This window comes from Zea mays, chromosome 2, assembly GCF_902167145.1.
Source record: "Zea mays cultivar B73 chromosome 2, Zm-B73-REFERENCE-NAM-5.0, whole genome shotgun sequence".
Classification (NCBI taxonomy): Eukaryota; Viridiplantae; Streptophyta; class Magnoliopsida; order Poales; family Poaceae; genus Zea; species Zea mays.
The window spans coordinates 205,266,639-205,291,500 of NC_050097.1; the positions used below are offsets into that span (position 1 = coordinate 205,266,639).

The window sequence follows — 24,862 nt, forward strand, 5'->3', positions numbered from 1 at the left end:
AGCCTTCCAAGATTGCTCTCAACGGCTCCTAGCTGCCTTGGGGCTATAAAAGGGACCCCTAGGCGCATGGAGGAGTACACCAAGCATTCCTACAACATTCCTAAGCACCAAGACATCAATTTCGCGCATTCGTTTCATTGTGATAGCATATAGAGCTCTAGTGGAGTTGTGAACTCATTGAGTTGTGTTGCGAGCTTTTGTTGCGACTTGTGTGCGTGTTGACACTCTGATTCTTGTGTCTTGTGTGCGTTGCTAATCCCTCCCTTGCTCCGTGTTCTTTGTGAATTTCAAGTGTAAGGGCGAGAGGCTCCAAGTTGTGGAGATTCCTCGCAAACGGGATTGAGAACAAGCAAGCAAAACACCGTGGTATTCAAGTGGGTCTTTGGACCGCTTGAGAGGGGTTGATTGCAACCCTCGTCCGTTGGGACGCCACAACGTGGAGTAGGCAAGCGTTGGTCTTGGCCGAACCATGGGATAACCACCGTGCCATCTCTGTGATTGATCCTTGTTGGTTATTGTGTTTTGTTGAGGATTCCTCTCTAGCCACTTGGCAATTATTGTGCTAACGATTAACCAAGTTTTGTGGCTTAAGTTTTTCAAGTTTCACAGGATCACCTATTCACCCCCCTCTAGGTGCTCTTAGTGTCCACTCGGATTACCCGTTAGCAACTCACTGGAGACACCATGTTCGGCGCCCTCCGAGGGCAACATGGCGCTTTCCCCCCCTTCTCCTTGCGGAAAGGCGACGCAGGGGCATATGAAAAAAGCCGAGTCTATCCTTGACCACCCTCTCGCTCTGTGCGGAGGCTCGGGGGCTGCTCTCGCAAACCCGGCTCCGACCAAACCGTTGACAGCGTCAACATACCAGCCCGAGAACTTGGGACTCGACTATGCACCCGGGCTATGGCCAGTTCGTATGAGGGAACAACCAAACCGGTCGAGCCATCACAAAAGGCACTAAGACCTCGAAGGAGTCAAAACACTCCTCCGAGGCCTCGGGGGCTACACCCGGCGGGTGCGCTCGCGCGCACCCACCGGAACGAAATGCAACCGAGAAAGGCCGGTCCCCTTGCAAAAAAGTGCGACAAAAGCCTCCAAGCGAGTGCCAACACTCCCTTTGAGGCTCGGGGGCTACTGTCGGGGACCATAATTAGGGGTACCCCCAAGACTCCTAATCTCAGCTGGTAAACCCCATCAGCACAAAGCTGCGAAGGCCTGATGGGCGCGATTCAGGCCAAGGCTCCGCTCAAGGGACACGATCCCGCCTCGCCCGAGCCCGACCTCGGGCAAAGACAGCCGACCCCGAAAGATTCACGCCTCGCCCGAGGGTCCCCTCAAGCAACGGACGCACCATCGACTCGCCTAAGGCTCAGCTCGGGTAGGCTTCGTGGAGAAGCAACCTTGGCCAAATCGCCACACCAACCGACCATATTGCAGGAGCATTTAATGCAAGGATCGCCTGACACCTTATCCTGATGCACGCTCTTCAGTCAACAGAGCCAAAGTGACCGCAATCACTTCGCCGCTCCACTGACCGACCTGACAAGAAAACAGCGCCGCCTGCCGTGCCACTCGCCAGAGTGAGGTCGACAACGGCTAAGTCCAGCCTCGGGCGACATAGGAAGCTCCGCCTCGCCCGACCCCAGGGTTCGGCCCCCGTCTCGGTCTCGGAAGATGGACTTCGCCTCACCCAACCCCAGGGCTCGGACTCAGCCTCGGCTCCGGAAGACGACGAACTCTGCCTCGCCCGACCCCAAGGCTCGGACTCAGCCTCGGCTCCGGAAGACAACGAACTCCGCCTCGCCCGACCCCAGGGCTCATACTCAGCCTCGGCTCCAGAAGACGATGGACTCCGCCTCGCCCGACCCCAGGGCTCGGACTCAACCTCGACCTCGGAGGAATCGCCACCTCACCCAAACTCGGGTCCGGACCGGCCACGTCGCCAGGGGGCCATCATTACCCTACCCCTAGCTAGCTCAGGCTACGGGGAACAAGACCGGCGTCCCATCTGGCTCGCCCCAGTAAACAAGTAATGATGACACCCCGCACGCTCCATGACGACGGCAGCTCCCAGCCCCTTACGTCAGCAAGGAGACGTCAGCAAGGATCCGACAGCCTCGATAGCTGTCCTTCCGCAGGGCTCCAGCTCTCCTCTGATGGCCACGACATCACATGAACAGGGTGCCAAAACCTCTCCGACTGCCACGACAACATGTACTTAGGGCTCTAGCTCCTCTCTGCTAGACACGTTAGCACACTGCTACACCCCCCATTGTACACCTGGGCCCTCTCCTTACGCCTATAAAAGGAAGGTCCAGGGCTCTCGTACGAGAAGGTTGGCCGCGCGGGAGAACGGGCCGACGCATAAGGCTCTCGCTCTCTCCCACGCGAACGCTTGTAACCCCCTACTGCAAGCGCATCCATCCGCCCTGGGCACAGGACAACACGAAGGCCGCGGGTTCCCCTTTACTGTTCTCCCCCCTTTGTGTCCCGTCTCGCGCCGACCTATCTGGGCTGGGACACGCAGCGACAATTTACTCGTCGGTCCAGGGACCCCCCGGGGTCGAAACGCCGACACTATGTTTCCTCAGTCACTGACGAGCTTTTAGTCACTTTGAATACTTCCATCATAGAAATATCAAATAAATAAAATAAAAATGGATGAAAGAAAATAAACTACTTGATTCACACAACAAAGTCAATTGGGGTTACTAAGATGGAATACAGAAACAAAACATAGAACCGAACTCCTCATGGATAGCTACATGTTACAAACAAACTGCAGAATCGTCATCAATTCTCTATCAGCTATGACATTGATATATACCTCAGTCCCAAGTCATTTATTAAGGGCTTCATTCCATATGTTAGAAGCATAACGTGGCTGCAATCTGGTCCACATGGACATAATAGCCATTACCTGGGATTAATAATTATGATGAACTGAGCAGTGCAACACAAACAGTAATATGTATAGATGAAATATTGTGTGGAGAAAAGATATGTCTAGGAACTTTTTCAATGTTAGTGAATGCTTAGCAATCTAAAGCGGTGTCAGCAAATGGCTTGTCTACTTGTGAGTTTTAGGTAAATTTAGAATGCTCGTGTTATATACCAACTTCCAGTTAAAATTTGTAAAGTGGGTATAGGTCATAAGATAAATTAATGTGGTACTTCAGGCTGATAATGTTGGTAATGCCCTTCTAATTTGTATCCATGTCATCTCAGAAACATGAGAATGTAGAAAGACAAACATGAATTAAATTATGGACATGGGAGAAGTACAACATATGTTGCAAAAGAAAATTTGAAAAGTAGGAACATGAAAGCGAGTTTTAACAAAGAAAAAGCAGAACCAACTACCAAGTGCTATCTGAGGGTTTGACTCATCTTTGGGTGACATCCCCCACCATTCATCCCATGGAGTCATACTAATGATTTCATCACTCTGCCATCATTGACAGATATCATTGAAATTTAACAGTTGGAAATATCATTTCACTACATGGAGAAAATAAGAAATCTCAACAAATATTTGCTATGTAAAATAGCCAAGGCTGAATCAAATTATGTGTTACAATTGTTCTTAAATCGTATATGTCAAAGTCCTAGCTACTAACCGAACTAAGAATTTTTAGAGAAATACTACCTTTTTTATTTTTCATATCTCGATTCTGCAACCCAGTGGGTGCCATTACCATCTTTCAGGAAAACTGCAGTGTGCCTAGCAAATGTGTCAGTCACCCATTTCTCTAGTGTCTGGAATCCATCCCATCGCCCTCAGATTTATGAAAATGCCAAAAACTCACCTGAGTGCACATCATGTCTCCTTATATTCACGGATCAGGGCTTAGAAGGTCTCTCAAATAAAGATCCCATATGCTTCCGAAGAAATGCCAAGTTGGCATCCTGACCCCAACCAGTGTTTGAAAACAGAGGCATGAGATATCGACTAAGGATAGCAGTGTCCCAAGCATGTCAGCAATGCCATCTGCTGTAGCCGCTAGGTGGGGTTGGAACTGGGACGAAGGGCAGCAGCCTACGACTCTTCTTGGCATCCTCCCGCGTGCCCTCGAACTTCTACTAGCGCTGCTTCCACCAACAACGTCGGGCTCCATTGATCTTGAAGAAATCCATGATCTCCATCTGGACAAGCGGGAACTCTGTGATAGGAGCCAAACAAATCCACCGATGATTAATTGACTGAGCTAGCGAAGAAACAATTGGCAACTGCAACAGTGAAGGAAACACCAATGATTTGGAGGCCTGGGCGCGGCAGGACGAATAATACCAGACGCCGGCAGAGACGTGCGGAGGATGGAGCGCCTCCATTGTTGCGATGTCCACAAATCATGCCCTTTAAATGGACGCATCGATGGTGGAGGGTGGGCGCAACAGTCTTGCCATAGCGAGCAGAGCGGGGGTGGAGGATGGCGACAATTTCGGCAGTCTCGCCGGGTGTTGCAGCATTGCGGCGAGTGGAGAGACAATCTCGTGGGGGAGGGGGCCAAGCGCAGCGGTCAGACCAAGACGTGCGGGGTGAGAGACGGACGTTGGCATCACGAGGCAGGCTTCCATCAAAGGCACGAGCGCGACGATGGCGGCGAGAATGGCAGGAAAGCACGGGCTCGACGGTCGCGAGGGGAGGGGGCCGGCTCGTATGGGGGCGGGGCGCGATGATGGCGGCGAGAATGGCGGAGGGGTCGCGGTTCACAGGGGAGTCACGGACAAGGGGAGGGCGGGGGCATGGCGCACGGGCACGCACGGGCACATACCCGCGTGCGTCGGGGTAGGCGGAGCGAGGGATACGGATTGGGCGACATCGACGCGCGGGATGGACGGGGGCGGGGGCACGCGGCGGGGCGGGAGCACGAGCGTCGTCAATGGAAGGAGGTGCCAAGGTTGGAAGGTGAGTCGGATCCGTGCAGATGGAGGAAGCGGCGGCCGTAGTATTGATTGGAGGATGCAGCGGCCGCGATTCTTGGCACCAGAGAGGAAATGACGGACGCGATTTTTGGCACCAGAGACGAAGCTGCGGACGCGGGGCGAGAGAGACGCGGCGCGACAGATGGGGCGGGGGATGGGCGCGTCCGGGCATTGGCAGAACCGTGTGCCATCGTGTTCTTAAGTAGGATATGGAGAAGGGTAAGAAGTCAGGCTCAGGCAGGGGCTACATTTCTTGGAATGATGATATGGACAAGGCACTTCTTGACACATTTGTGGAGTACTACAACAAGGGTGACAGATGCCAAAATGGGTGGAAGTCTCATGTCTACACGGCTGCTATCAAGAATGTTCGAGAAAAGTGCAATGTGGAAATCACAAAAGACAACATCATGTCAAGGAACAAGACATTTGACAAGCACCACACTATCATAGTATCATCAATGGTATGCTACAAACAAGTAGCTTTGGTTGGGATTGGAACAAGAACAAGATATCCGTCGATAGTGATTCTGTATGGGAGGCTTATGTGCCGGTAAGTTATAGTTTTTTGTTTTTATGTTGTTACACTATCATGAATGGTTTTTTTGTTTTTTAGCTACATGGTCAAATCTGAAATTTGCATGTGCCCTTTAATAAGTTTGTCGATCTGATACTGTAAAAATGGGTGCTTGCTGTATTAGTAAGATTGTCGATCTGATACCTTTAATAAGTTTCAGTTTTTTTGTTTTTCTGTATTAGTGCTACAGTAAAAATGGGTGCTTGTTGCTTTTGTTTGCTGCTGCTTGCTGCTATTAAAGGGTAAAGAGCATGATACCTCAAATTGTTTTCTGCAGAAAAATAAAGAAAGGGTAAAAATGAGTGCTTGCTGCTATTAGTAAGTTTGTCGATCTGATACCTTTAATAAGTTTGTCGATCTGATACCTCAAATTGTTTTCTGCATAAAAATAAAGAAGCTAATGGGTACAGACACAAGACAGTCTTATATTGGGACTCGATCAACTTAGTGTTTGGAAAAGATCATGCAACCGGTGAAGCGGCAAAGACCCCAGCTGATGGTGCGAGAGATATGAGTAAGGAAGAGGGAACCGGTAAAGAGCTTACTTCATAAACAACCTCAGGAAGCTTGAAGAGGCAACGGTCCAGTGATTCCTTCACCTCAATAATGGTGGAGAAATTAGACAAGTTCACTAAAGCTATTAGGGATGAAGCACCAAAAGGCCCAACATCAAAATAAATTTTTAGCACATTGGAGGAGATAGATGGGTTAGATGAAGACACATTTTTAGACTTGTTTGATATCTTAACAGGTGATGCGCGCAAGTACGAGTCCTTATTGGCACTTCCATTGATTCTGAGGAAGAGATGGCTGTTGAAGCAACTTTAAAAAGTGAACCGAGTTGTGGTTGGGTGAATTGAACTGTTGTTGGGTGTGTTGATGTTGCTGTCTTAGTTTATGTTGGGTGAATTGAACATCACATTGAGTAGCAAGTAATGTGTTCCAATGATATTGTCGGTACCCCTAAACAGGGGTACCCCTTTCTACAGTATGAAGGCGCGGTGCCCACGCGACTATCTCTAGTCGCGTGGCAAATAGTACCCGACCCCACCGCGTGGACGGCTCCGGGGCCGCCACGTGGCCGGAGAAGACGATATGCTCCAAGGCATTAACAGTGGGTTTGGACCCCCATGGGAAAGTACCGGACCCCTATATATGCGGGCCGGACCTCCGACTAAGGTCCAGGACCCCCACGGGCGTGAACCGGACCCCTGGGACGGGTCCCGGACCCCTCTGTGTGGGGTCCGGGCCACTCACAGTGAGGTCCCGGTATTCCGGGACAAAGAATACCCAGGCCTTGATCAAGGCCAGGCGGGGGTCCGGAGCCGACACGTGTCCGGACCATACCGCGTACGTTTCTGCTCCCCGCTCAGGCGGAGACCCAATGCTACCACGTGGCCAACTGCCCGTGACGTAAGCCAGTGGGCGGAGCCTGACGTAAGGCCTCTGGGCCACGTGGCCGCTGCATTTATTGCGGATAAGGCGCGCCGCCTGTCTATTCCACTGGCAGGTAATGTGCCGCCTCGGCATTTAATGAGCCATGTCCATTCCACTGGCAGGCGATGTGCCGCCTTAGTATTTAATGTGCCCTATCCACTCCGCTGACGGGCGGCGTGCCTGTCCATTCCGTTGGCAGGCAGAACGCCCGTGCTGCGGCGTACACTGTGCTTATCATGGCTCGCGCGTTACCAAGGAAGCAGCCGCGAGATATTAATACTATATGGACTACGGACATTATGGCGCTCGGAGATCTTCTGGACGACATTGGCATTGGATACTTCTATATGTATTCCCTCCGTTTTGCCCCTGGGCCCACATGTCGGGGCTCAGCACTCTTATATGTGCCCCCTTGAGCTATAAAAGGGAGGACACACGACGTTACAAGGCAGACCCAACTTAGGCTCAAGCTCACTGAGACTCACAAGTTCATACAAGATATCAAGCTCAATACATCACACGGTGGAGTAGGGTATTACGCTCCGGCGGGCCGAACCACTCTAAACCTTCTTGTGTTCTTCCCGATTTCATCTAGCAGGCAAAACGCTTAGGCCCCTCCTCATCTTAGGATTTAGGGCGGGTGCGTTTCGCCACCCGGCCGGAGAATTTACTCTCCGACAGATATGTAGACATTTGAGACAAATCTGCATTATTATTACTATTCTCGTGATGCATGCTACTTGATAAATTGTAGGGTGAAAACTTGTCTCTAATCTATTGCACATGTATATGACTCATCAAGGCACATGTGCACACAAGAAACATGTGTATTTTGTCGTGTACAAGTTTATGTGGTTACTTGCCTCTAAATATGTAAATTTCATATATAACTATCCAAATAGGATATTGAATTTGATTCATGGAAAAAAATTCCATTAGCATCCAAACAAAAAAATTGAATTGAATCAAATTCTAAAGAATTACTTTCTTTAGGAATCTAATATCTAGAATGTTATTTATGGAATGAGTTTCATTTCCAAGGAAACAAACTGGCCCTAAGGGCTCGCACGAGGTCACGCTCCGGACCAATGGGTGCATCACCTTGTTCGGCGATTTGCTCTCTTCTTTCTTTTCTCTGTGTTGTGCTCGGGATTACAGATTTAGGGTTACAGTTTGGGGCGATGTAATCTTCTCCTTCTACTTGTCTAATGTGTAGATACGAGGCTTCAAGGGGTTGCTTTGATCAACCCTAATCAAAGGTTCTTTGCATCTATGATTTGGAATTTGGGCAAAAAAAACTTTGCTCGAATACCGTTGTTGTATGAGCTACTAACCTTGCCCTTAATCCTAGCCTCTAAATGTGTAAACAATAGATAGATAATCTCTGTGGTTAGAGGAGATCATCATTAGGGTGTTTCTTCTCGCCTAGCAACGGTTAGGAATAGCGACGACCTCATATGGGACAGTAAGGTGCGGCGGCGGTCTTTCCTTCACTCCCATAGATTAGATTAGACCGGTTTTGTTGTGTCGAGAAAGGTTGACAACAACCAATAGGTCGTTCCTTTTTTTTATCCGACCGCTCCTACTTGAGACGGCGTGCGGCATTGAGTTGGCTGCGCAGAAGAGAGCGCCGGTGAGCTGAGGATCACGGATGGCAAACCGCGGAACCGGCAATCTGCAGCACCCCACACCTGCTTCTTCAGATCAATCCTCAGTTTTGTCTTTGGTCTGGAAATTAAGGGCGTGTTGGGTTGCGGAACAGCTAGGATAGAAACATCTCCTAGCGTTTTCTCTTGTCTCTCCAATTTTGAAGAATAACCGGAGACAACATTGAGATAGTCTTGTTTTAACCCTTGAACCTGAACCAAACAACTTTATTTAAAAGATCGTATTATCTCATCATGTCTTGCCATTGCACCGAAACACACCCTAAGAAAAGAAAAGGGAGATGCCTCCACCTCACCTTGTCGCTGCAGCATCTGCCGTGCGACGGGGAAGCATACGAGTTTGGCCAAGAGAAATAAAAAACGAGGGTCAAGGCGTGTTAGCAGTTGATCACTTTCTTCTGGAGTTGCTGCACGGGAGGAAAATAATTTGTCTAAAATATAAACCAACCAAAGAATTAACAGAATTGTGTAAATACATGTCTGGTCCTTACAGCTGGTACACGAAAGAACTGCGTGTGCATTTCTGTACAGAAAAGAATTAACAGATCTCCGTATAGAAATCCTATAGTGTAAACGTGAGACAAACCCTATGGCATAGAACACTCTGCTAGGCATCACATGCAATTAGACGATTGCGTCGGAGCGAGTAGGGAACTCCATGCCTCGAAGCGCGGGGATGTTGTGCAGATCCTCTGTGGAGTATAAGGGAACAAACCAGAGCAACTTTTTGGTACCAAAGACCTGCGGTAACCGGTAACCCGTGTTAGAAATGGCCGGGACGTATGATATGAAGGTCAGGCAGTGGATTACACCGTAAAGATTACCTGCTCCAAGTTTCGTTTCCATCCTAGGTCGTATTTCCATGAAACCGACTTCTTCCGTTCGTAGACCTGGAACAAGATTGATCCAATCATCCAAAGCAATCATAAAGATTGTAATGTTTTCGGAATGCCATCAAGGAAACAAGGTATTAATCTACTGGGATGTAGTGCTGAAATTATTGACTGCGAGGCAAGAGGAAAAAAAACAACCAAAATCTGAATTACAATGACCGGACAGTTTGTGAAGGCTTTTTGTGCGCTATACAATTACATTTGATGAATACTGCATTTTGAATCTCGTGCATGGTGGTTTCCAGATTAACAGGCAATTAGGTAGATGAAGGTTGATGTGTTATCAAGGCATTTGTTCATTTATGAATAGCGCAAAAAAAAAGAACTAATGTCACAGAATCACCTCTATAGAAGTCGTGTTACGTGTAACAAGAGACGCGTGCATGCCAATGAAACAGAGGAGGCTCAGCGCAAATGCTAAATTGAGAACTGCAACAAAGACCAACTGTTACATAGCTTGCACAACTTTGAGGCAAGTTTGATGCTTCCAAGGAAAGGAAAAGGTTTACCAAAAGCAAGAAATAGAATAGCAATATCCCCAGGAGAGCTTGAACGCCTATGTTCATCTTGAAAAAATTCAATGAAGTTTGGAAGTAGTACCAAGGTATCCAGCACAGTCTCAATAAATGTATACACCTATATAGCATAGGAAAATCAGCTTCAAGAGAAATAAATAGCAAGAAGTAAGGTATCTGAACAGGCAAGCAGAGAACATCACCACATAGAAATAAAAGGTAAATAAAAATACAATCATGTTTCCTTTGTTCTAATTACACTAGTACATGTTTCAGTGATACAAATGTGTAGAATAAGCAAGAACACAGAAGCCGCATTAAATGTTTCAGTTGTACCAGAAAAAGGAGAAAATACTTGTAGTTCCTTGCTCCAACACAATTAACTACCCAAATGCAGTGATGGTCCATTTTAAGCACACATCTGTTACCTGCATAAAAAGGAAAGGTTAAAACGAGAACCTGCACAAAGATTAGGTGACATCTAACTTATTCATCCTAAATTTTATTGATGCGATAGAAACAAGACAAGCCAATGGCAGATTTTTAGCCGAGCTAATAAAACCAGAAGGAAAACAAAGAACTCCTCGGGTATGCATGTAAATCTTGTAGATTTGCTATATGAGGATTGGTTGATGTTCAATAACACTATAACCACAAGATATTTTGCAGAAATTTGACAGTGATTTTTTTTTTAATCATAGCAAGGAACATCAACAAAAAGATCTGGATCAGGAACCAAAAAAACTGAACAGTACCAAAAAACAATCACAATACTAGTTAACATGTGACTTTGGCAAAGACTTAAGACTTACTAATGAACAATGGTTCTGTTGCAATTTTTCAAACAGTGGTCATAAATTGAAAGGTTAGTTGCCATCCACAGGAAAGATGACTTACAAACAGAACAATGATGACATCGGGGAGGTTTGCCATTTTGACAGCGAGAACAATATCTAGGAGCACTTTCTTGCTCATCTGAAGAGGAAAATGAAGGGTTCCCGCTATCTTCAGCATCATGTCTCCAGTTTTCAGGTACAGCACCAGGATCAGTGAAAACAGCCATCAAATAGCACCAAAGAATCATTGCAAGCTGCAGAAGAAACAAGATCCCTGAAGAAGTTTAAGCAAGACAGAATCAAATATAATCAAGATTCATATTTCTAATTTTAAAGTTCATGTTAGAAAGAAAAAAAGGCAGACTTGGTGCCGGAGGCTCCCACATGAGTGGAGCACGGAGAAGGGATAAACTAAGGTAAGCCTTCCTCCCGCAAATGCGGAGAAGCTGTTTCAAACCCGTGACCTGATGACTTAGTGAGACAACTCTCACCATTGTACCAGGCCTACACTTCTATGTTAGAAAGTAAAAAATATAATATATTCGAAGGTACTGTGAATAAAACGAGATATTCTCAGTCTAGCTTGAAGAATCAAAGCTTTTTTCCCCATATGAAATCTAGGAAATGGAACAACCACTTCATGCAAGAGAAAAGGCGATGCTAAAGAATAAGAAGGTAAACTGCTCAAATAAGATCATGAAAAAACATTGGCACAGATTGCTTTCTTTGATAGACTATTTTTTTTCGAGAAACAGTAGGGGGGAACCCAACAGTGGTATTGGCATTATATAAATAATATAGAAGGAAAACTGTACAAACAAAAAAGAAATAAGCTATACAGTAAGGGTGCGGCCAAAGCAGCTGAATCAAAGAAGAAACCAAGTAGAAAAGTACAGTTCTAATATATTATGTACAGTTAAACTTCACCATGAAACCTACCTTCCAGCTATGAAAGGAAGGACTACCAGATTGTTTGATGACAACAAGTAGCAAAAAAATACTTAAAAGGAAAAAAATCGTTGGCAAATCCAATTTTGGTACATTTTAAAATGGTTTTATTAAGAGATATACTCAACTATTTAAATTTGTAAAGTCAGCAACAAAAAGGGTCCTTGATAGTCATAAAGGTGCCATGATCTTTATTGAGGATTGCAATACGCTGTCGCTGATTTAAAACTTAAAAGACACGATATCAAATTAGAATCTAGACACTCCACAACGTACCCATTTTAATTATAGAAATGTGCCTTCATCTAATTAATACCCAACGGAAAACTTAATGTTAGCTTCAACTTCATTATCAAGCTTCTGCTTCACAATTTTCACATTTTTGGTGGTACCTAAATCCTTAAACAAGTGTCTGGATGGGTAATGATTGAAGGCGACCAACACCTTTTAATTTATGACCACTGTTTGAAAAATGATTGACCTTCTTGACCAAACGGCGGTCCAACACCTTCACCGGCCTCAAAGCCCCTTTCTCCAGATTCAGGGTAGTTGGTAACTCTGAAAAGACCGGATTATAATTGGGTACAAATGGCTTCAACTGAGAGATGTAAAACAGGACGAATCAAAGATCCCTCAGGCAACTCCAATCTATAAGCCACCGACCCAATACGTTGTATTATCTTGAAAGGACCAAAATATCTGAAGGATAACTTGGGAGAAGCTTGAAACACCACTGAGTGTTTGCACATAGGGCTGTAATTTAAGTAACACCATCTCACCCAACTGAAATTCTCTATCAGTCCTTCCTCTATCAGCTTGCTGCTTCATTCGATTTTGAGCCCTAACCAACTGCTGCTTCAACAATTCCAAATGTTGAGATCGAGCTTCCAACACTCAGACACTGACTAATCAAAAGCATCAGTAAAGTGAGGAGCAGCAGCCACAGGGGGGTCATAACCATAGAGAGCCTTGAAAGGAGAGCAGCCCAATGCAGAATGGTATGAAGTATTGTGCCACAGTTCAGCCAATGGAAGCCAAGCTTTCCATTTAGTTGGTGAAGCATGCACAGAACACCGTAGATACATTTCCAAACACTGATTCACACGTTCACTTTGCCCATCTGTCTGTGGATGGTATGCAGTAGACATCAGAAGCTTAGTATTCATCAGGGAGAATAGTTGCTGCCAAAATCCACTAGCGAACACTTTATCAGACACAATAGAGAGTGGCATACCATGCAGCTTGCAAACATTGTCAAATATCACTTGAGCAACCTGATGGGCAGAATAGGGATGCTTGAGTGGAAAGAAATGGGCATATTTAGATAGCCTATCCACCACAACCAATATCACAGAAAATCCATAGAAATATCTTGCCATACTCCTTTAGGGATAGGAAGAGGCTGCAACAATCCCAAAGGGTGAATATGATCAACCTTAGCCTGTTGACACACAACACACTGTTTCACAAAATTGGTCACATCCCCTTTCAACCCCTTCCAATAAAAGGCTCTTTTGACTCGTTGGTAAGTGGCCATCATTCCAGAGTGACCACCTAAGGCACTGTCATGTAGAACAGCTATCAACTTTGTCCTGAGAGCTGAATTGTGCCCCACCCAAATCTGATCTTCTCTTCTGATTAAGCCCTGGTGTAAAGACAATCCTTGCTCATCAGGACTATACACAGCTAAAGAAGTAAGCAACTGCTGGGAAATAGGGTCAGTCCTGTAAGAATTAAGCATTTCCTGCAACCATAAAGGCTTCACCTCACTGACACCTTGCATAGCCAACACATGACCCACCCTGGACAGTGCATCAGCAGCTAGATTCTCCTTGCCTTGCCTGTACACAATATGAAACTGAAGACCCATCAATTTAGACATAGCTTTTCTCTGTAAATCTGAATGCAATAGTTGACCTTCCAAAAAACACAAGCCCTTGTGATCAGTCTTAATTGTAAACTCCTTGTGTTGCAAATAAGGTCTCCATCTCTCCACATCCATAATAAGTGCCAAAAACTCCTCATAAATGAATAAGTGTTTATTCTTCTTAGCTAAAGCTTTACTCAAGAAAGCAATAGATTGATCTTTCTGCATCAAGACTGCTCCTAATCCAATATCACTAGCATCAGTCTCAACAGTAAAGGATTCCTCAAAACTAGGAAGTGCCAACACAGGGGTACTACTCATGGCTTGCTTCAAAGTCTCAAAAGCAGTTGTAGCATCTGAATTCCACTGAAACTGCTTCTTTTTTAGCAATGAAGTCAAAGGTTTGGCAATTATTCCATAATGTCGCACAAATTTTCTATAGTACCCAGTTAAGCCCAGAAAAGCTCTTACTTCTGTAACAGAAGTAGGAAAAGGCCACTGCAACATAGCAGAAGTCTTGCTGGGATCTGTAGCCACACCTTCTGCAGATATAATATGTCCCAAATACACCAGCTTCCTTTGAACAAAGTTGCATTTGGACTTCTTTATATAAAACTGATGTGTCCTGAGAGTAGATAAGATCTGTCTCAAATGCAACAAGTGCAACTCCAAGGAGGGACTATAGATCAAAATGTCATCAATAAACACCAAAGCAAACTTCCTTAAGAAAGGAGCCAAAATAGAGTTCATGGCACATTGGAAGGTTGCTGGCGCATTAGTCAACCCAAATGGCATAACCTTGAACTGATAATGCCCACTATGAGTTTTGAAAGTTGTCTTATACTTTTCCCCATCCTTCATTCTCACTTGGTGATACCCAGCCTTTAGGTCCAAGCTAGTGAAAATTGAGTACCACACAACTCATCTAGGATCTCATCCACTAGGGGCATAGGAAATCTATTTTTAATAGTCAAATCATTCAACTTACGATAATCCACATAAAATCTTCAGGTGCCATCCTTTTTCTTAACCAACAACACAGGTGAAGCAAAAGGGCTGGCACTGGGTTCGATCAGTCCAGCAGCTAATAACTCCTCCACTTGCCTTTCAATCTCAGACTTATGGAATGGAGAGTATTTGTAGGGCTTAGAATTTACAGGCACAGCCCCAGGCACTAAAGGGATCACATGATCAAACACCCTTGCTGGAGGTAAAGTCTTGGGATCTGCAAAAACATCACTGAATTCTGCTAAGACAGCTGTCAAGGCCTCAGGCTGATCAGAAATTGGAGGTATAGCAGACTCCTCAGCACAGAAATCTACAACTGCAAGAGCCCACACCTCATTCCCCTTAAACCACTTTCTAAACTGTATAGCAGATAATTCAATCACTGGGGAAGGTTCAGCAGCAACCACCCCTTGTAAAGTAACCACTTCATTCTTATGCCAAAATTGTAAGGTTTTCTGGTCCCAACCACAAGTCATAGGGCTATGACTTTTGAGCCAATCAAATCCCAATATGGCATCATAAGATCCCAGATCTAACACCATCATATCAGTGTGGAATGTATGTCCATCACACCACCACTCCACAGCAGGAACCACCAACTGACTGACCAATTCTGCCCAATTGGCCACCTTCACCTTGACAGGAGAACAGGAAATAGTGGTCATGCCAACTTGCTGCACAAAAGAATAATTGATGAATGTGGCAGAACTCCCAGAATCCACCAACAACATAGAGACTTGATTCTTCACAAAAGCCCGCAATCTGATACTCTCAACCCCTTCAGTACCAGAAACAGCATGTACAGACAGGTTACACAATCCTTCGACCACTTGATCTTCATGTCCCAAATGTCGCAACACCTCATCACTCAATTCCAATGACATATCCTCAGCTGTCAACACCTGAAGTTGAGCCTGATTCCTCTTAGTGCATTTAGCCGCATGGCCTACTTCATACTTTTCTCCACAAGTGAAACAAAGACCATGTAATCTCCTATAATCTCGTAGTTGCCTCTCTTTGGAGAAATCCAATCCACCAGCCCCATTCTTGGCATCAGGCTTCCCTTGGCGTAATGGATAAGGTTGCTTTTGGGGTTTAAACTTGCTCATCTCTAGCACATCCTGATGAAGTTGGGCCAACAACACCGCCCTATTCACTGTCGTGGGAACCTGGCACAATACTGACCCCTGAATCTCAGGCTTGAGACCCTTCACAAATTGTTGTACAAAGAATATCTCATCTAGTGTAGGATTATGCATAGCAGCGGAATATCTCAGATCATAAAAAACAGCCACATAATCCTCCACCGATCCTTCTTGCTTCACATGAAGTAGATCATACATGGCTTTGGGATATTAATATAATCCAAATGCCTCCACAACAGCAGTTGTAAATTTCTGCCAGTTTCCCAAAGTATGTTGCAACTTATACACCTGTAACCACTTAGCCGCTTTTCCCTCCATATGCATAGAAGCAGCCATAGCCCAGATAGTATGAGGAACATGAAAAATGGTGAAATAATCCTTGTTCAACCATATTGATGGATTTTTTCCCTGAAACTTGGGAAAAGATAGTTTCATCAATGAAGCTTGCCCTCCTATGTCCTGATCCTGATGAGGAAACCCAGGTGCAGTATCACGATGAAACCTTGGATGCCCACGCATATGGCCCCCTGGACGCGGTCCCCGTGGCGAAATAAGAGGTGCCCCTGAATGATCAGAAGAAGGTTCAGGAACAGGCTCACCAAAACGATCCATCTCCTCAGCCATGCGCTCCAAGGTCAATGCTGCAACCCTCTTCCCAGTCTCTTCAATTTGTCGAGTCATCATGTCTCGATCCTTCGTTGCTTGTTCCGCCATGGATGTCGACAGTGCTTGTTGTCCCACCAGCTGTGTTTGAATCTTCTCAACCGCCCTGAGACGCTGATTGATGGCTTGCAACGTCTCCATCTGTGTCCAATGATCTTCCGCGGCCCGAGACAACTCAGCCATGGCGTCTAACACAAATCGTGTCTACGCCGATGGAAGAAGAGGTGGAGCCGTGATGACGTGACGAAGAACCGCCCGTCGAAGATGATGAAGACGTACTCATGACCGAAGACGTCGGAGCTGTCGTGGATCGCTGAATCCGATACCAAGTGTAGCACCCCCTTGGCCACCGACGCGCCTAGATGTCATGGTGTGAGGCCTGCTGCTCGGTTGCCGGAGATAAGGGTGAAGAACAATCTCAAACAGAGATAAGTGGTGTCCAGTCTTATTTCATTTCATATCTTTGAATGCTTACAACTCTAGTACTTATACCCTAGGCCTGTGGCCAAACGAGTCTGTTACAAGCCAGCTGGCTTAACAACCTGCCAGCTAAGCTAATCCCTTTCAAATCACTAGATGAATTACTACATTCTTCACCTTAAGCACTGATAGCCGTCACACTAAATGAACTATGTCCCACAAATGACGGAGTTGCTTCACAAGTCAAATACATTTTCACAGTTGCACAATAGTACAGGGATGAACAGAGAATACCACCAGCAAGGCGTACGTGCATCATAATTCTAGTACCTAGTGTACATGCCTGGGATCCACAAATGACAAGCATAGCTTAACTAACCCTAGAATCCATCCAAAGGAGCCACGGTGATAAATGTGCAGATGATAGGAATCACTATAGTTTAGTATACGAAACTTTGGACGGAAATAAAATCTTTTAGGCTCTATAAGCTTATTGCAGATGTCTCACGCTGTAGTACTGAACACAGATCTTAACAGAAAGGGGAGAGGGGGTGTGACTTGTGAGGGCGTCGGCGCTTACGAGTATGTGGAAGGCGGCGATCACGGCGGCAGCACCTGCCGCGGCTGCTCCCCCGGCGAGGAGCATGGGGCCCCATGCGTAGACGACGACGGCGTAGTAGGACACGGCGACGATGGCGGCGACGAGCGCCACCATGAGGTAGCCCAGCCCGCGCAGCCCCGAGCAGGCGCGGAACGGGTTCACGTGCCGGCAGCAGTCCATCTCCTCCCGCGAGGCGGGGCTAGCCTCGAGGAGGGGGCAAAGGCAACGCAGCGGCGGACCGGACGGTGCGTGTCGGTGGCGGCGCGCGCTGGCTGGTTGTTGGCTGTTGGACTGTTGCTTGCTGGGCTTGGTGCGTCGCTGACTAGGCGGACCCAGCGGCGAGTGACAGTTTCTTGATGCCCGAGAGAAAACATAAAGAGTGAAGTACATCATCATAGGTCCTAAACTTGTTCCACGGTGTGATTCATGTCCCCAAACTGTCAAAACAAATTTTTAGATCCCAAGACTTATTCGGTCGTATCATTTAGATCCCAAACTCTTGAAACGAATGTTTAGGTCCCTAAACTTGTTCTAAGACACTGTATATGTAAACAGATCTAATCTCGCAGCATGTGCCTTTGTGGCGCTACTAATGTGAATAACCTATGATGTTACGCATTTTACAGAGACTAGAAATTTTGTTGGCACCAAGTTTTTTTAGCGATTTGACTCTTGAATTGTATTTTTTTACAAAATTTTTAAGGTAAATATAAGTATGAGTGTGGCACTAAAACCAATTTGACAAAGTTTATATCCGATTTTTTAAACAAATTCGAATTTTATACAACAATGGAAAATATGAAAAATGTACCCTCAGATAATATATTTTATACCATGTTATCATGCCATAAACTTATACTAGAATTGTATTTGAAGGATTATACTAGAATTACAAAACAAATACAAACCACCTCTTAGTTATAAATATGACTACAAAAATTCACATTATCAAACTTATAGTTATATTTATAACTAACATGCTTCTTCATATTTGTTTTGTGGTTCTCGTATAATCCTTCACATACAATTATGGTATAAATTGATGTTATGATAATGTGGTATAAACTATGTGATCAGAGAGGAGTATATTCTCCATATTTTCCCATTCATGTATAAACTTCAAATTTGTTTCAAGAACTAGGTATAAACTGTCAAATTAGTTTTGGTGTGGTTTTGATGACACACTCATGCTTATATTTACGTTAAAAATGTAAAATAATTCGAGAGTCAAATTGCAAAAAAAACTTTGTGCCAAAAAAAATTCTAGTCCCTATAAGATAGGTTACATCATCGGTTATCCACGTCAACAGCGACACGTAGGCTCATACTTCGAGATTGGACCTGTTTGGATCTGTAGTGTGCCCTGGAACAAGTTTAGGGACCTAAAAATTCGTTTTGAGAGTTTGGGACCTAGCTAATACGACCAAACACGTTTAAGGACCTAAAATCATTTTGAGAGTTTAGGGACCTGTATGTGAAAGAGAAATATGCTAGATAGTCATTTTTATTTATATTAGTGATTAAGTGTCCAACACATCATATATAGGCTAACTAGTTTAATGAGTATGAACACATGTCCACCTGATGCCAATTTGAAGGTTTCAAGTCCAAAAGAGCTAAAACAGGGGCCTAAAATGCAACTTAAAGTAAAATGGTAACTATCTGATGTTTGCACCCTTAAACATGTTATATATGTGAAAGTCGCCTAGAGGGGGTGAATAGGCAAATCTGAAATTTATAAACTTTAAGCACAACTACAAGCTGGGGTTAGCGTTAGAAATAAAGTTGAGTCCGAAAGAGAGGGTGAAAACAAATCAACCAAAGAAATAGAGCGGATGACACGGTGATTTGTTTTACGAGGTTCGGTTCTTGCAAACCTACTCCTCATTGAGGTGGTCACAAAGACCGGGTCTCTTTCAACCCTTTCCCTCTCTCAAACGGTCACCTAAACCGAGTGAGCTTTTCTCCTCAATCAAATGGGTCACTTAGGGCTTGTTTGGTTTGTGGCTAAATGTGCCACACTTTGCCTAAGGTTAGTCATTCGAATTGAATAACTAACTTTAGGCAGAAAAGTTAGGCAAAGTGTGGCAATTGAGGTAGTGAACCAAACATGCCCTTAGACCCCGCAAGGACCACCACACAATTGGTGTCTCTTGCTTTGATTACAAGTGTCCTGGGAACAAGAATGGGGAAGAAGAAAAGCGATCCAAGCGACAAGAACTCAAATGAACACGAAAATCTCTCTCTCACTAGTCACTAAGTGTTTGGAGTGATTTTGGACTTGGGAGAGGATTTGATCTCTTGTTTGTGTCTTAGAGTGAAGTCTAGAGCTCTTGTATTGAATGCACTATACTGAAAACTTGGATGCCTTGAATAGAGGTGGTTGGGGGGTATTTATAGCCCCAACCACCAAAACAACCGTTGGGGAGGGCTGCTGTCGATGGGCGCACCGGACAGTCGGTGCGCCACCGGACACTGTTCGATGCGCCAGCCACGTCACCCAACCGTTAGGGTTCTGACGGTTTCGACCGTTTGAGCTCTGACAGCCTGGGCCACCGGACAGTCCGGTGCGCCTTATGGCGCTGCTCTGACTCTGCGCGAACTGTCCGCGCACTGTGCAGATGTCAGTCGACCGTTGGAGTCGACCGTTGCGCTAGCGAGTCGTTGCTCCGCTGGCACACCGGACAGTCCGGTGACCCACCGGACAGTCCGGTGAATTATAGCGGAGCGCGGACTCAGAAACCCGAAGGTGAAGAGTTTGAAGTCGATCCACCCTGGTGCACCAGACACTGTCCAGTGGTGCACTGGACACTGTCCGGTGGTGCACTGGACACTGTCCGGTGGCACACCGGACAGTCCGATGCGCCAGACCAGGGTTCACTTCGGTTTCTTTTGATCCTTTCTTTTGAACCCTAACTTTAATCTTTTCATTGGTTTGTGTTGAACCTTTGGCACCGGTAGAACATATAATCTAGAGCAAACTAGTTAGTCCAATTATTTGTGTTGGGCAATTCAACCACCAAAATCATTTAGGAAAAGGTTTGAGCCTATTTCTCTTTCAATCTCCCCCTTTTTGGTGATTGATGCCAACACAAACCAAAGCAAATATATAAGTGCAGAATTGAACTAGTTTGCCTAAGGCAAGTGCAAAGGTTGCTTGGAATTAAACCAATTTACACCTTCATTAGATTTGCATGGATTGCTTTCTTTCTTTTTAACATTTTTGGACCACGCTTGCACCACTTGTTTTGTTTTTGGAAAATCTTTTGGAAAATCTTTTCAAAGTCCTTTTGCAAATAGACAAAGGTATGTTGCAAGAAGCATTTTCAAGATTTAAAATTTTCTCCCCATGTTTCAAATGCTTTTTCCTTTGACTTAAACAAAAACTCCCCCTGAATTGAAATTCTCCTCTTAGTGTTCAAGAGAGGTTTTACCAATTGAAAGAAGATTAGCTATACCAATTTGAAAAATGCTAACCAATTGGAAAAAAAATCCTCCTTTAAATATTTCATCATAAGATACGAATTGAAAACTTCATTTTAAACTTTGAAATTGGTGGTGGTGCGGTCCTTTTGCTTTGGGCTAATACTCTCTCGCCCTTTGGCATTAATCGCCAAAAGCGGAGTCTTTAGAGCCCTTTTTACTTTCTCCCCATTGGTACTAGTAATAAGAGTGAAGATTATACCAAAGTGGAGAGCGGTACGGAGTGACGGCGAAGTGTAAATAATACCGATAGAGTGGAGTGGAAGCCTTGTCTTTGCCGAAGACTTCATTTCCCTTTCAATCTACGACTTAGCATAGGAATACACTTGAAAACATATTAGTTGTAGACATAAAAGAGATATGATCAAAGGTATATAAATAAGCTATGTGTGCAAAGTATCAATCAAAGTTCCAAGAATCAAGAATGTTTAGCTCATTCCTAAATTTGGTAAAGGTTTTCTCATCTAATGGTTTGGTAAAGATATCGGCTAATTGTTTTTTGGTGCTAACATAAGCAATCTCAATATCCCCCCTTTATTGGTGATCCCTCAAAAAGTGATACCGAATGGCTATGTGTTTAGTGTGGTTGTGTTCAACGAGATTATCCACCATGCGGATTGCACTCTCATTGTCACATAGGAGAGGGACTTTGCTCAATTTGTAGCCATAGTCCCTAAGGGTTTGCCTCATCCAAAGCAATTGCGCGCAACAATGGTCTGCGGCAATGTACTCGGCTTCGGCGGTAGAAAGAGCTACTGAATTTTGTTTCTTTGAAGCCCAAGACACCAGGGATCTTCCCAAGAACTGACAAGTCCCTGATGTGCTTTTTCTATCAATTTTACACCCTGCCCAATCAGCATCTGAATAACCTATTAAATCAAAGGTGGATCCCTTGGGGTACCAAAGGCCAAACTTAGGTGAATGAACTAAATATCTCAAGATTCTTTTCACGGCCCTAAGGTGAACTTCCTTAGGATCGGCTTGGAATCTTGCACACATGCATACAGAAAGCATAATATCCGGTCGAGATGCACATAAATAGAGTAGAGATCCTATCATCGACCGATATACCTTTTGATCTACGGATTTATCTCCCGTGTCGAGGTCGAGATGCCCATTGGTTCCCATGGGTGTCTTGATGGGCTTGGCATCCTTCATTCCAAACTTGGTAAGTATATCTTGAATGTACTTGGTTTGGCTGATGAAGGTACCCTCTTGAAGTTGCTTTAATTGAAATCCTAGGAAATACTTCAACTCCCCCATCATAGATATCTCAAATTTTTGAATCATGATCCTACTAAACTCTTCGCAGGTAGATTTGTTAGTAGACCCAAATATGATATCATCAATATAAATTTGGCATACAAACAAATCATTTGCAATGGTTTTAGTGAAGAGTGTAGGATCGACTTTTCCGACTTTGAAGCCATTAGTGATAAGGAAATCTCTTAGGCATTCATACCATGCTCTTGGGGCTTGCTTGAGCCCATAAAGCGCCTTAGAGAGTTTGTAAACATGATTAGGGTACTCACTATCTTCAAAGCCGGGAGGTTGCTTAACATAGACCTCTTCCTTGATTGGTCCATTGAGGAAGGCACTTTTCACGTCCATTTGATAGAGCTTAAAGCCATGGTAAGTAGCATAGGCAAGTAATATACGAATTGACTCAAGCCTAGCTACGGGTGCATAGGTTTCACCAAAGTCCAAACCTTCGACTTGTGAATATCCCTTGGCCACAAGTCGTGCTTTGTTCCTTGTCACCACACCATGCTCATCTTGCTTGTAGCGGAATACCCACTTGGTTCCTACAACATTTTGGTTAGGACGTGGAACAAGATGTCATACCTCATTTCTCGTGAAGTTGTAGAGCTCCTCTTGCATTGCCAACACCCAATTCGAATCTCTTAATGCATCCTCTACCCTGTATGGCTCAATAGAGGAAACAAAAGAGTAATGTTCACAAAAATGAGCCACACGAGATCGAGTGGTTACCCCCTTATGAATATCGCCGAGGATGGAGTTCACGGGGTGATATCTTTGAATCGCTTGGTGGAATCTTGGGTGAGGCGCTTTTTGACCCTGATCATCTTCCTTGTCTTGATCATCTTCATCTCCCCTTGATCATTGTCCTCCTCTTGAGGTGGCTCATCCTCTTGATTTTCATTTTCATCATCTTGAGCTTGATCCTCATCTTGGGTTGGTGGAGATGCTTGCATGGAAGATGATGGTTGATCTTGTGCTTGTGGAGGCTCTTCGGATTCCTTAGGACACACATCCCCAATGGACATGTTCCTTAGTGCGATGCACGGAGCCTCTTCATCATCTAATTCATCAAGATCAACTTGCTCTACTTGAGAGCCATTAGTCTCATCAAACACAATGTCACAAGAAACCTCAACTAACCCAGTGGATTTGTTGAAGACTCTATATGCCCTTGTGTTTGAGTCATAACCAAGAAAAAAACCTTCTACAGCCTTAGGAGCAAATTTGGACTTTCTACCTCTTTTAACAAGAATAAAACATTTGCTACCAAAGACTCTAAAATATGAAACATTTGGCTTTTTACCGGTTAGGAGTTTATATGATGTCTTCTTGAGAATTCGGTGCAGGTAGAGCCGGTTGATGAAGTAGCAAGCAGTGTTGATTGCTTCCTCCCAAAACCGATCTGAAGTCTTGTACTCATCAAGCATGGTCCTCACCATGTCCAATAGAGTTCTATTCTTTCTCTCCACTACACCATTTTGATGAGGTGTGTAGGGAGAAGAGAACTCATGCTTGATGCCCTCCTCCTCAAGAAAGCCTTCTATTTGAGAGTTCTTGAACTCCGTCCCGTTGTCGCTTCTTATCTTTTTGATTCTCAATCCGAACTCATTTTGAGCCCGTCTCAAGAATCCTTTTAAGGTCTCTTGGGTTTGTGATTTTTCCTGCAAAAAGAACACCCAAGTGAAGCGAGAATAATCATCCACAATTACAAGACAATACTTACTCCCGACGATGCTTATGTAAGCTATCGGGCCGAATAAATCCATGTGGAGTAGCTCAAGCGGCCTGTCGGTCGTCATGATGTTCTTGTGTGGATGGTGGACACCAACTTGCTTTGCTGCTTGACATGCGCTACAAACCCTGTCTTTCTCAAAATAAACATTTGTTAGTCCCAAAATGTGTTCTCCCTTTAGAAGCTTGTGAAGATTCTTCATCCCAACATGGGCTAGTCGGCGATGCCAGAGCCAACCCATATTAGTCTTAGCAATTAAGCAAGTATCGAGTTCAGCTATATTAAAATCAACTAAGTATAGCTGACCCTCTAATACTCCCTTAAATGCTACTGAATCATCACTTCTTCTAAGGACAGTAACACATATATCCGTAAAAAGACAGTTGTAGCCCATTTTGCATAATTGGGAGACAGAAAGCAAATTGTAATCTAAAGAATCTACAAGAAAAACATTGGAAATAGAATGGTCAGGTGATATAGCAATTTTACCAAGTCATTTGACCAAACCTTGATTTCCATCCCCGAATGTGATAGCTCTTTGAGGATCTTCGTTTTTCTCGTAGGAGGAGAACATCCTTTTCTCCCCTATCATGTGGTTTGTGCACCCGCTATCAATTATCCAACTTGAGCCCCCGGATGCATAAACCTACAAAACAAGTTTAAGCCTTATTCTTAGGTACCCAAACGGTCTTGGGTCCTTTCAGATTAGAAACAAGCACCTTGGGTACCCAACACAAGTCTTTGATCCCTTGTGTTTGGCCCCAACATATTTGGCAACTACTTTGCCGGATTTGTTAGTTAAAACATAAGATGCATCAAAAGTCTTAAATGAAACATTGGGTTCATTTGATGCAATAGCAGATTTCTTTTCAAGCATTTTA

General features: G+C 44.7%; 1 protein-coding gene across 1 annotated transcript; it reads right to left on the bottom strand.

Annotated features, from left to right (window-relative positions):
* Positions 1–9,033: 9,033 nt before the first annotated feature.
* LOC100193690 (uncharacterized) lies at positions 9,034–17,761 on the bottom strand. The gene is made up of 7 exons (NM_001367035.1): positions 17,483–17,761; positions 10,913–11,105; positions 10,352–10,443; positions 10,010–10,136; positions 9,844–9,929; positions 9,432–9,497; positions 9,034–9,348 (listed from the first exon to the last, which is right to left on the bottom strand). The coding sequence occupies exons 1-7, from the start codon at positions 17,681–17,683 to the stop codon at positions 9,232–9,234; spliced, it is 882 nt and encodes a 293-aa protein (NP_001353964.1). The 5' UTR covers positions 17,684–17,761; the 3' UTR covers positions 9,034–9,231.
* Between the last annotated feature and the right edge of the window lie 7,101 nt (positions 17,762–24,862).